Here is a 12,921-nt window from a genome sequence, read left to right as displayed (position 1 = left end):
AGCGGGAAAGGTGTGGGTTCAAGCGCGGGGCTGTAAAGTGTCGAAGATTATGTGTAGGTCTTACAACCTTAGACTAACAAAGTTGCTTCTATCATTAAAAAGAGAGTACTGCAGACTCATGACGGGTATTCTGACTGGACATTGCTTTCCGGCGTCAGATGCCTTTAAATTAGGTTTGGTCAGTGATAGCAGATGTAGGAAGTGCGGGTTGGAGAAGGAAACGATCGAGCACGTTCTATGCTCGTGCCTTGCACTTGCCAGGCTAAAACTCCTGCTATTAGGAGTGATACAGCTGTCAGACCTAGAAGCAGCAAGTGGCTTAAGTCCTAGGAAGCTTCTAGTATTTGCCAAGTGGACGGAGTTATTTTATAACATAGGTCCTGGTTTTTGATAGGGTTTTTCAGTTTGGTCGTTAAAACAAACTTCTGGTAACACTACGGACTCAATCAGTCTATGTGAGGTCCTCATAGACCGGCCAGTTCAACCTAACCATACCTCTAGAACCAAGCATGATTTATTTCGCACTTAACAATTTTATTCATTTAAATTAATTTATCTTTAACCTTCCACACCTATTCACACCTTCTATATTCAAATGTATATGTTTAAGTATTTTAAATATGCAAAAACATAAAAAGGTGATTCAAAATTTATTTAATCTATTCTCTTAGTACAAATATCTAATCCACCTGCAGCAAACGCAAAACCACCGATCATCTTAGATCCAAATAGCGATAAACATTATGAAACAATTGCTATGCCGCTTGACACTACAAGCAGTAGCGACCACGGTTATGAGACACTTCAAAAACCAAATAAACTAAATCAATCCGATCCAGAGAACGAGAAGAAATTATCCGACTATGATCCTAATTATGAGGTAATTGAAGGACCTAAATCTGCAGGACTCTCGGATGATGGTTATGCGAAAATCAATGAAACAAAACATTTAACAGTCGGCGATGATACAGATGGATACAGCAAAGTTAAGGGAGAGGAGAATGAAGATTGTGCAACTGGTGGTTATAGTACCATCGCAGCAGATGCCAATCACAATTATGCCAGTATTGCCGAAACGAAACAGGAATTATTATGTGGCGCTACACCAGACACAGAAGACTGCTCTGATCATTATGCACGTATCGGTGAGGGAGCAAGAATACCACAATCAGCATCTGAATTACCGTTAGGTGGTTCAACAAAGTTACTCACCACACCATCTGGAAAGCTAACGCAAAGCTTGAGTGTTAACTCTGGCAGCGGTACACTAGATACATTGGCAGTTACCTCGCCTTCATCAATTAATTCTTCATCTTTGTTGACCACCAGCTCTACATTGTTCTCGCCAAATACACTAACAGGCAGCAGCAGCAGTACAACTACAAATACTAGCACAATGAGCTCACGACATACGCCCTCAACATCAACGTCACAATATGAATCGCTTACCGGCAGTGAAACCGATCCTAATTACGAATCTGTTTGTTATAGTACAAATACCGTAGGGCAAGCAAATCAATATGAGAGGCTACAAACCGATTATTCTGTCGATACGCAGCCAAGTAGTAGTAGTCCAATAACGCCAGATGAGTTAAAACAGCAACTGCATAAACATAACGTTACAAATACGCACAATACAACAACAAAAGCAAGAGCTAGTAGCAGCAGCGCATCGCCAGAAGCAACAACAACAGCGACAAATTCCGAAAATACAGCAGCAACTGTACTATTAAAGGCTAATACTACAGCAAATGGGGTAATGCCAAAAGTGACAGCTGCACAGCCAACAGAGGGATCAATAAATAAAGTGCAAAACACCAGTGAACTGAATGCCACAGATGTGGTAGTTGATGATTATTTTCAAGTTTAGTTTAAACACACTATGCGACAAAATCAAAAATGTTGATTCAGTATTGAGTCGAAGCAAATGCAGCTTCAAATTATTCTATGTTGATGGCTTTCTGTTGAGTTACGCTTAGAAAAGAAATATATCCTTGAGTAAAGCTTTGCCTAGCACTGTGCCCGTATTACGTCTTACGATCAGTTAGTGAAAATCATTTTCACTGAAACGACAACTGTCCAAGTTAGGTTAGGTTGCGAGGGCTGAGCTGGACACTATGGTAATAGTTCACTACTTAGGCCCTGTACGGTCTCAGAGAGGACGCCTACCCTGCCTAAAGCGGGTCAAACCACTTCGTGGAATTTATATATTTTGCTAGAGACCTCAGCAAGGTCATGTAGAAAAGGTTTACCAAGGATGGCTAACCTACGCCTACTAAGCGCTCAACAATGACGGAGAAGGTGCTGGACACTCTCTTCCTCTTCTGTACATCTGCAGCTGCGACAATAGTCGAAGGTCGTTACCCTCATTCTAGCACTATGCGTGCCTATTAAACAATGCCCTGTTAGAACCCTTATCAGGGACGATTGAACTGATTTGTTTAAAATTAGAAGCGCTCTTGTGCGCCCCTTGTCATATGGGGGCCAGGTTAACCTCACACGATGATATGGCTGACCATCGTCCATCTGCAATTCTTATAGTGCTTGTGTTCACATGAAGCCTGAAAGTGGCCATGGGTATACCTACCGAATCATTTCCCGGAAGGATATGGTCGGTGCTGCCTCTTCTGGCCAGCTCGTCTGCTCTGCAGTTGCCTTCAATATCCCTGTGCCCAGGTACCCAAATAAGGCTGATACTGAAGTGCTGAGCCATCTCGTTAAGAGATCTGCGGCATTCAGTGACCGACTTTGCGTTGTCGACGAATGAGTCCAGGGCCTTTAATGCGGCCTGGCTGTCTGAGAAAATAAACACCCGTTTACCATCCTTAGGCATAGACCCGAGCTGATTCACAGCCCTGTGTATTGCCAGCATTTCCGCTTGGTAAACATTACAGTGATCTGGTAAGCGAAAAGAGACCTCTAGAATCAGATGAGGTGAAAAGAGGCCTGCTCCCACCTTCCCGTCACGCTTAGAACCATCCGTGAATATGTTGATGGCACCCGGTACCGTATGTTGTCAGGTATTCCAGTCTTGTCGCGATGACAACTGCCAAACTATTTCTAAAAATGATTATAAGTTATGGATCTAAAAAGTACTATTTGTCGCTAGTTCACATATATCATTTATCTGATTAACGATTTAAGAACTATTGTAATTTTAAAAATAAGTTTCGATCACGGATTGTAAAACGTAATACAGGCCTAGAAAATATTTTAGGACGCTCGATATTGTCTGATCCTTTACGAAATAAAAAAGTTGGAAAAAATCGCCACTAAGTTCTACGCTTACGCTGAGAGTGTCTCGGGAAAAAGTTTAGTTTGATTGTTTTTAATGTCGTGACAAATATTATTTAATTATAGTTCCTTCTAATGTAATTTGAGCTCTTCATTCCTTTGGGAAAACGACTTTACAAGGGCAAGCAAGCAAGGAGCTGATAAAACCCAAATTAAAAAATTATACAAAAACACTCAACATAAACTTCAGAATTCAAAACAAAAAAAGAAAAGAAAAATTATAGAGTAAAAAGAGCAGTTCTATAAGTCTGGAAGGATCTTCTGGCTAAATATATATATCGTATCCGAATCCCATTGACCTCAATGGTTTTTGGTATATAGGTTATATAAACCGAGGTTTAAGCAATTTCGAAATCGTTAAGACTTGTCAGTCGACTTCACCAAGACCAATTATATTTAGTAGCAGACCATATAGAGTGAGATCTACGCAATTTTGAAAATGTTATGTAGCTCTTACTAGTTCGACACCTTTTTATACTCAGCGTGCTTTGCACACAGAGTATATTAACTGTGATTGGATAACGGTTGGTTGTACAGGTATAAAGGAATCGAGATATAGACTTCCATATATCAAAATCATCAGTATCGAAAAAAATTTGATTGAGCCATGTCCGTCCGTCCGTCCGTTAGCACGATAACTTGAGTAAATATTGAGATATCTTCACAAAATTTGGTACACGAGCTTATCTGTACCCGGGGATGGCTTTCCGTAATTCGATATCGATCAAGAACGAGTATAAAGTAATCGTTTTCGCTTTCCGTAACACAAATTGTCAACGCGTCGTATCGAACGTTCGATACAAACTGTTCGACACCAAATTAGGTGTCGAATTGCCTTTTTGAAAGTTATAATTTTGTGCTTTGGTGATTATTTAGGGAATGATTTTTTCTTCAGAGATTAAGAAACAAACGCTATATATAAAAGAAAATATTTTGGTAGAACCAAAAAGCCCTTTGAAATATGCAAACCAAAGAGATCATACCAAGATACGGGAACTAAAATAGCATCATCAAGCGTTCGATATCGACTTGAAGTATCGAATGAACGCGTGTCGACTATCGAATTACGGAAAGCCACCCTAGAATAGATTGGCATTGAAAATGAGCGAAATCGGATGATAACCACGCCCACTTTTTATATATATAATATTTTGGAAAACACAAAAAACCTGATTATTTAGTAAATAATACACCTAGAATGTTGATACTGAGACTCTTGATATAAATTTGGAAACATTTTTTTTAAATGGGCGCGGCACCGCCCACTTGCGATAAAATCAATTTTACAAATATTAATCATAAATCAAAAATCGTTAAACCTACCGTAAGCAGAGAGGTTGCCTTTACTATAAGGAATGCTTTGAAGAAAAATTAGCGAAATCGGTTAAGGACCACGCCCATTTTTATATAAAAGCTTTTTATAAGTGTCGTGAACGAAAAAAATAAGCTATATCTTTGCAAAAAAGAGCTTTATATCAATGATATTTCATTTCGGGTGGATTTATAACAATAAATAGGAAAAACTTCAAATTTAGAAAAATGGGCGTGGCACCGCCCCTTTTATAACTACGCAATTTTTTATGTTTCGGGAGCCATAACTCGAAGAAAAATTAACATATCGTAATGAAATTGTGTACACATATTTTCCTTATAGTAGAAAATATTTCTAGTAAAAATGGACGGGATCGGTTTAAGACCACGCCCACTTTTATATAAAACAAGTTTAAAGGGGTCGTAGACTAGAATAATAAGCTATAACTTAGCAAAAATTAGTTTTGAATCAATATTTCACTTATCAAGTTTTATTGTAAGAGAAAATAGGGAGACATTTTTCTTTAAAACGGGCGGTACCAGTTGTTATGTAGAAAAGTAATTTATCTGAAATGAAATGTACAATTGAAGCTCACGCTGAGTATATAAATGTTCGGGTACACCCGAACTTAGACACATTTACTTTTTGGGATTGTATTTCGATAATTTCGAGGTTATTTCCGACCCATTTCACGATATTTTTGTAATAGTTTTTGAGCTTCTTTCGCGATTTTATCGGAAAAATTTTCGGATCATTTTCGAATTTTTTACGGATCGTTTGAAGTGTATGTCACGAGAACTTAGTGCCGAATATTTCCGAGATCATTTCTAAATCATTTCACGAATAAATCCAGACTATTTATTCCAGAGTTTCAACGATTACTTCGGCATGATTTTCGGTGTAGTTTTTATTTATTTTTCTTTTTTGCGGAGCTATTTCGGGACTCTTTTCAGGATCATTTCTGCACTGTTTCTCCATTATATTCGGACTATATGTATCGGGATCACTTCGGATCCTTTATCCTAAAGGTTTTTGAGATGGTTTCAGGACTATGTATGAATCTGTTTGGGAATGGGTTTGGGGAGTAGTTGGGAAGCTTTTTTGCGACACTTTCGGTGTGGTCAAAATATTATTTCGTAAGCAACCTTTACCATGAAGCGGGTTGATGGGTTATCTTTTTACAAAAAAATATAATATAGTAAGTAGATCCTTTTAGACTACATATTTGCTGAATGTCATTTAATCCAAACCTGTCCAGCCGATCCTGAAAAAGGGAGAAGTTTTTGGGATAATTACTGGATCTGGATCATTATAAGACTGTGCCTAGATCATTTCGGTAGAGTTGCCAGATTGTTTTTGAGATAGTTTCAGGATTAGTTTATGGATTTCGGAATTAGCTTCCATTTTTTTTATTGTTTCCGGGATTTGGAGACTTTCGAGATTATTGGGTTGCCATCAACTCCTTATTATAAATATGTAATTGACATCTAATGCCAACGCTATCAACAGTTTTCACTCAATACCTTTTTGGTCTGTCACACAGTGGCGATGTATTATAGTACCTTAATATGTAGTTTTTGTCTAAGAGCGTTTTTTTTGTTGCGATTAAAAAATTTTGTATTTATTTTATTATTATATAAGTATATTATATTAGTATGCACATATATGATTTTTTTGTGTACATACATACACGTTAAAAAAAAAATATAGTACAGCAAAGCTGATGCTTTAAACGAAAGTTATATACATACATACTACGTACTTTGTCATTGTTTTTATTACCTTTATATTAAGTCCCTTTCATGTTTGTCCCCTCATTTCCATACGAATTTTTGACCCACGGAAAAGTCTTTTTCGGTAACTTCCCGTTGAGCTAGACACTTGATACTTAGAACATAGTTCAGATCTGGGAGACATTACAATGCAAGTGAAAAAAATTCGCTAGGTGGCGCACTGATCGAGATACACAGAAAATAAATTTTAAAATGGAAATTTTGCGATCGACTTTTAACTAACTTACATACGAGTTCGGCTTTCATCGCGTATAGACGTGTTTCGTTTGCTCCGTGATTTTCTTTAAAATTTTTTCTTAAATGGATGACTTTTGTGCTAAGTGCAATAAAGGCTTTGCGAGAAATGACTCACTTGTTGTGCCATGTTCGGGTTTTTGCCAAAAAAGATTTTATAGAAACTGTTGTGATGGTCAGATTTCAGAATATGATGTGAAATTATTTAAGATTAATGGTAACATCGTTTACTTATGTCAAGGGTGTGTTAACTTGCCTGAGAGCTTTATATCTTCTTTAGACTCTATTGCTGCTTCGCAAAAGCTTGGCATAGATTTTTTAAAGTTCAGCTCTAAGTTCGAGGATTTGATGAAGGAAGTTGAGGGGCTGAAATCGCTTATCAAATCAGATAAGCAACCTCACAATTTTAACAATGATAACATCAACAATGCCAATGGCCTACAATTCTTACATAGTGCTGTCAGTCCATCTTGTGTTAGTGTGATGGAAAATACAAACAACAATAACCACGGGTCTGCTACAGCTGCGCTTTCGTCTTTGCCGTTGTCTTTTACATCTTCTGTTTACCCTATACCTACAGTGTTATCACTTATTTTTTGCAATGTCAACGGCACTTCGCCATCCGTACTGTCAAATGGTGCGAGTGGGGAAAATACATGTTCTTTAACAGATGTTACTTAAAGCCGGAGTCATTGGTGCCGTATGTTGTTGTTGTTGTTGTAGCGATTAGTTACTCCCCGAAGGCTTTGGGGAGTGTTATCGATGTGATGGTCCTTTGTCGGATACAGATCCGATACGCTCCGGTAACACAGCACCATTAAGGTGCTGGCCCGACCATCTCGGGAGCGATTTATATGGCCACATTAAACCTTCAGGCCATCCCTCCCTCCCCACCCCCAAGTTCCATGAGGAGCTTGGGGTCGCCAGAGCCTCGTCTGTTAGTGAATCGGGATTCGCCGCTCGAAGGTGAGGTTGACAATTGGGTTGGAGAAGCTATATATTGCGCTACACAACCCCTTGAATCCCGGTGCCGTATGTCGTATCGCTGTATGCGTATCCCTAACGTAATCAGCTGTTTATCGTTACGACGGTAAACCAAAACCCAATTGGTTGGCTACGATACGGTTACGACCTTAGCGGCACCAATAATCGATTGCATTGATTCTCATAAGGTTGGTCGAATCAGCTGTTATAAGGTTACCGATACGGTTACCGATAAAGCACCAATGTCTCCAGCTTAAATCAGATGCTGCTGATACTTCTAATGCTAAAGCGTCAAAATCTACAAAGCGCACACTTACGGAAAAGCCTGTTGCGATTGCTGTTAACCCTGATGAGTGAAATATTACTGCTAGTGGTGGGAATCGTAATATTCAATCAAGTACATCGTCGGGATCGTACATTCAACCTAGCTCGCCTAATGACAATAATAATAATAACAATAACAAGAATGCCAACAACAACAATGTCGGTAACAACAACAATAATGTTAATAACAATCATAGGAGTTCACGGAGGCGCGTGATTGGCTCTTGTGTGTCTACTGAACTTCGGGTAGCTGCTGTTGTTGTTGTTGTTGTTGTTTTAGCGATAAGGTTGCTCCCCGAAGGCTTTGGGGAGTGTTATGTGATGGTCCTTTGCCGGATACAGATCCGGTACGCTCCGGTACCACAGCACCATTAAGGTGCTAGCCCGACCATCTCGGGAACGATTTATGTGGCCACATTAAACCTTCAGGACATCCCCTCCCTCCCCACCCCCAAGTTCCATGAGGAGCTTGGGGTCGCCAGAGCCTCGTCTGTTAGTGAAACAGGATTCGCCGCAGATAGGTGAGGTTGACAATTCGGTTTGGCGAAGCTATATATTGCGCTGGCAACCTGAAGGGTTGCGCTACACATCACTTGAATCTGGTATTTTACTCGCCTCTTACGACAGGCATACCTACCGCGGGCATATTCTTACCCTCTTACCCGCTGGGTAGCTTGGGGTAGCTGCTCGTTTCAGATGGTTTCGTCTTTCTTCTTTTTTACCCTCGGTCACACCTGAGGATATTATTGAGTATGTGATTAAACATACTAATCTAAATAAGCATCAACTGCAGTGTTTCAAGCTTGCTAAGGAGTCGGAGTCGATTAACCGTAAATATGTAAATTTTAAACTTGGTGTAGATGAATTGCACTTTGATAAAGTTCTGAAGCCTGAGTTGTGGCCAGTCAATGTGACGATCTGCCACTTCCGTTTTTTTTTTCAAAAGGACGCAAAACTACAACAGCGGACTTAGTACATAGTGTCAATCACATGCCATGCAAATATATCAACATCTTTTTTCAAAATGTTTCTGGCCTTAGAAGCAAGACCGAAAATGTGCGCCTATTTAGTTCTTTATTGGAGTATGATGTATTTGTCATCATTGAGACTTGGCTGAATAGTAATTTCTTAGATGCTGAATTTTTTTATCCTAAGCTTTATCATGTTTCCGTAAGGATAGAGATGCAACAAAGACTGGCCTAAATAGAGGAGGTGGTGTGCTGATTGCCGCCCGGGTCGGTCTCCAGGCCTCACTTATTTCTTTAACTGTTAGTGACACGCTTCTTGATCAACTTTGTGTGCGGATTCATGACTCTTTGTGTCAACTGCTCATTTGTGCTTCATACATTCCGCCGTCCAGCCCAGAAAGTATTTATAAGGTCCATGTAAATAATATCTTAAATCTTAAGTGAAGTTTAGGAGAAACGCAGCTATGTATACTGGGGGATTTTAATTTAAGTAATGTTAGCTGGATTTAAACAATCTCTATTTAACTCCTACTAATATTAACAGCTCTTATGAATCGTATCTTATTGATAATTTTGGAGGGGTTGGTTTATCTGAAATTAATAGTTTCCATAATTCTTTACATCGCACTCTTGATTTAATTTTTAACATCGTTCAATTTTCGAAGATGTGATTTTAATCGTTTAAATTCTGCTTTACGTGGAGTTGATTGGGATGCTATGCTTGGTGAATGCGAAGTTTGAAAGTCTTTCAATGTATTTAAAAATGAAATTCATAAGATTTGCGAAAAAATCGTGCCGGTATATAAAAAAAATTATAAATCTCCCTGGCACAATAGTGAGCTCAAACATCTAAAAAATTTGAGAAACAAGTTCTTTAAAAAATATGTTTACTAATCAGCGTCGATTTTATGATTTGTTTATTGTTTATAAGAAAAAATTGAATAATCTTAATAAGTCTTTATATGCTAAGTATGTCAGAAATTTTGAGGTAAACATCAAGAGCAATCCGAAGAACTTTTGGAATTACATAAACTCCATGAAGAGCGTATCTAGCATACCGAAATCAGTATGCTACAATAATATTATTGCCAACTCTGTTAATGAGGCTGCTAATGTCTTTGCTGACTTCTTCTTGGCTGTGGAAGATACAGATAACATACACAAGTTAATTAAGTCTCCCTCCGCTAATAATTTTGGGTCACTTACTCTCACTGAGGCAGACTTAAGAATTCCTCCAGAACTGATGTTGACAACCTTTCAGTTATTCTATTGAAAAATTGTCCTTCGCTAGTACGACCGTTAATGATTATATTCAATAAATCATTGGCATCGGGTATTTTTATTGATGACTGGAAACAAGCATTTTTAAGTCTGGCAACAAAAGTAACTGTTCTAATTACAGGCCTATTTCCAAATTGTCTACAACTTCGAAGATTTTTGAATGTGTTGTCAATGACAAGCTTTACTTTAGTATTAAGCACCTGATTTGCGCCAATCAACATGGTTTTGTCCCGGCCAGATCCACATTAACGAACCTCGCTGTCTTTTCTGAGGATTGCTACGCGGCATTTAGGCGGGGTTTTCAGGTTGATACAATATACTTAGACTTCTCCAAGGCATTCGATAAAATGTCTCACACAATTTTAATTGCGAAATTAGCTTGTTATGGGTTCCACTCTACGTTCCTACAGTGGATTAAATCTTAATGTTGTAAATATTGACGGTGTTTATTCGAAACCATTTTGGGGCCACCTCTGGAGTGCCCCAGGGCAGTATTCTGGGCCCTTTACTATTTATCTTGTTCATTAATGACATTAGCTCTTGCTTCTCATCTACCAAATTTCTGCTTTATGCTGATGATCTCAAGATCTATTCTGAGATCAGTTGTTATAATGATGTCGTTGTTCTTCAATCTGAGATTAATAAGCTTTATATCTGGTGTGTTAAGAACCGTCTATTCCTTAATATAAGTAAGTGCCACACTGTGACGTATGGTAAACTGCTGAGGCCCTCCTATCATATTGCAGACACTTTTCTTCGAACGACTCTAGAAGTTAAAGACTTGGGGGTATACTTCGACTCAAAGTTTAATTTTAACACTCACGTCAGCTTCACAATTTCCAAGGCGCTTTCAATGCTTGCTTTTGTCAGACGCCATTCCGCATGCTTCTCTGACCCCTACACACTCAAAGTTTTATATACGTCCTTTGTGCGGTCCAAACTTGAGTATGCGGCTTTCATTTGGCGGCCTTACCACGCAGTTCACATCAACCGCCTGGAGCGGGTTCAAAAAATCTTTATGCGCTTCGCGCTTACTTCATTACGATTCTCTGAACCGATCCCGTCCTATGAGTCTCGATGCCAACTAATATCCTTACTATCGCTAAACAATCGCAGAATTATTTTGGCCTCGTTGTTCATTTTCGATTTTTTCACGGGCAAAATTGACTGCGCGTTGCTTCTTGAAAGACTATGCTTAAATACTTCCTGTAGAAACCTCCGCCACTTTGAAATCTTTTTCATGGGGCTGCGTAGAACTGTTTATAACTCAAAAGCTCCTATTAACAGAGCCCTATCAGAAATTATTTGCTTCTCAAGTGTTTTGGATATTGATTTCTCCGACTCAAAATACGCTTTTCAACTTACACTAAAAAATTACTTAATCCGTAATAATATAAATTCTTTTTGCTAGTGTTTTCCATAGCTTAATATAAGCTGGTTTCTGTAATTTAGTCATAAGTGACTGTACTAAACATTTGTTACTAGACTAAATAAATAAATAAACTTCTCGGTGATCCAGAGACTTGGAACTTAGCACATAGTTCGAGACCCGGTGACAATACAATTTATAGAAAACAACGTTCCGCTAGGTGGCGTGCTAATTGAGATAACTACAAATCCCTGAAAAACGAGGGGAATCTTGCAATCGATTTTTGAGTAACTTCCCGGTGAGCTGGAGATATGAAACTTGAGCCGTAAGTCAGAACCCGGTGGCAATGCAATATTTTATAAAAAAAATTCCGCTAGGTGGCGCATGGATCGAGATATTAGGAAAATTAATTTTAATTTGGGAATATTTCAATCCATTTTTAATTAACTTCCCGGATACCTAGAGACTTGAAACTTGGCACTTAGAGGCCTTGTGACAATACAACTTATAGAAAACAAAGTTCCGCTAGGTGGCGCGCTAGTCCTTTAAAAACGGGGGAATCTTGCGATCGATTTTCGAGTAACTTGCCGATGAGATAGAGACATGAAGCTTGGGCCGTAATTACTTAAATTAATAATCAAAGTTGCAATTGCCTTTTTGTAGGCAGTACTAAAAAATTGAAAATAAAAAGATGATAAAAAAATTTTAAGGACTACCTTTATATAAATGGACCAAAATATAGAAGGCAATTTTTCTTTTAATACAGACATAGTCTTGTTGAATTTTGACTAGAAAACTTTAACAATAGCTCTTGTAAAAGAATTTTGGTATTTAAAATTATAAAGGCAGAGCACGTGTTTAAATTTTAAATAATCAATATTAATCCCAAGCACATGATTTGCCTTAAATTGATAGATTGCGCTGCACCTTTATAGTTTTAAACCCCAAAATTCTTACAAGAGCTATTGTAAAAGTTGTTTATCAAAATTCAACAAGACTATGTCTGTATTAAAGGAGCAATGTGCCTTCTATTTTTTGGTCCATTTATATAAAGGTAGTCCTTAAAATTTTTTTATCATCTTTTTTGTGTTGAGGTAAAATTGTAAATGAATGACATTTTTTTGGCAAATAATTGTATGTTTATATAGACAAGAGCCCGTGGCTGCCACACTTTCGTCATTTTATTAAAGCTGAACATTCCTCAGTGTATGCTTCCAATGTAGGAATAGGGGTATACCATAAAGCTTGAGTCATAGTGGCTTAAGCTGTCTGAAAAAATAGTACCTTCCTTTCGCTAATTTTTTCAAAAAACTTGATATCCCCAATATTCAATACTGGGTCTCGAAAAATTTTTGCAATCGT

At 38.2% G+C, this 12,921-nt stretch overlaps 1 protein-coding gene and 1 long non-coding RNA gene across 3 annotated transcripts in view; one reads left to right on the top strand and one right to left on the bottom strand.

The window, feature by feature from the left end:
• LOC137238040 (serine-rich adhesin for platelets) overlaps positions 1-6,367 on the top strand; it is a 32,761-nt gene extending 26,394 nt beyond the window's left edge. For both annotated transcript variants that reach the window (XM_067762576.1, XM_067762575.1), the window contains exon 9: positions 672-6,367. In XM_067762576.1, the coding sequence (XP_067618677.1) occupies positions 672-1,870 (1,199 nt within the window). In that variant the 3' untranslated portion in view covers positions 1,871-6,367. The remainder of the gene's footprint in view (positions 1-671) is intronic.
• A 3,442-nt stretch (positions 6,368-9,809) lies between these two features.
• LOC137238041 (uncharacterized) lies at positions 9,810-12,519 on the bottom strand. The gene is made up of 3 exons (XR_010949096.1): positions 11,014-12,519; positions 10,116-10,956; positions 9,810-10,045 (listed from the first exon to the last, which is right to left on the bottom strand). It is a non-coding gene; the product is annotated as an uncharacterized lncRNA (long non-coding RNA).
• Positions 12,520-12,921: the final 402 nt, after the last annotated feature.

The sequence above is a fragment of the Eurosta solidaginis genome, chromosome 1 (genome assembly GCF_040869045.1).
Source record: "Eurosta solidaginis isolate ZX-2024a chromosome 1, ASM4086904v1, whole genome shotgun sequence".
Classification (NCBI taxonomy): domain Eukaryota; kingdom Metazoa; phylum Arthropoda; class Insecta; order Diptera; family Tephritidae; genus Eurosta; species Eurosta solidaginis.
Note: the sequence above shows the minus strand (reverse complement) of the source record. Positions and strands in the feature narration are given on the sequence as shown.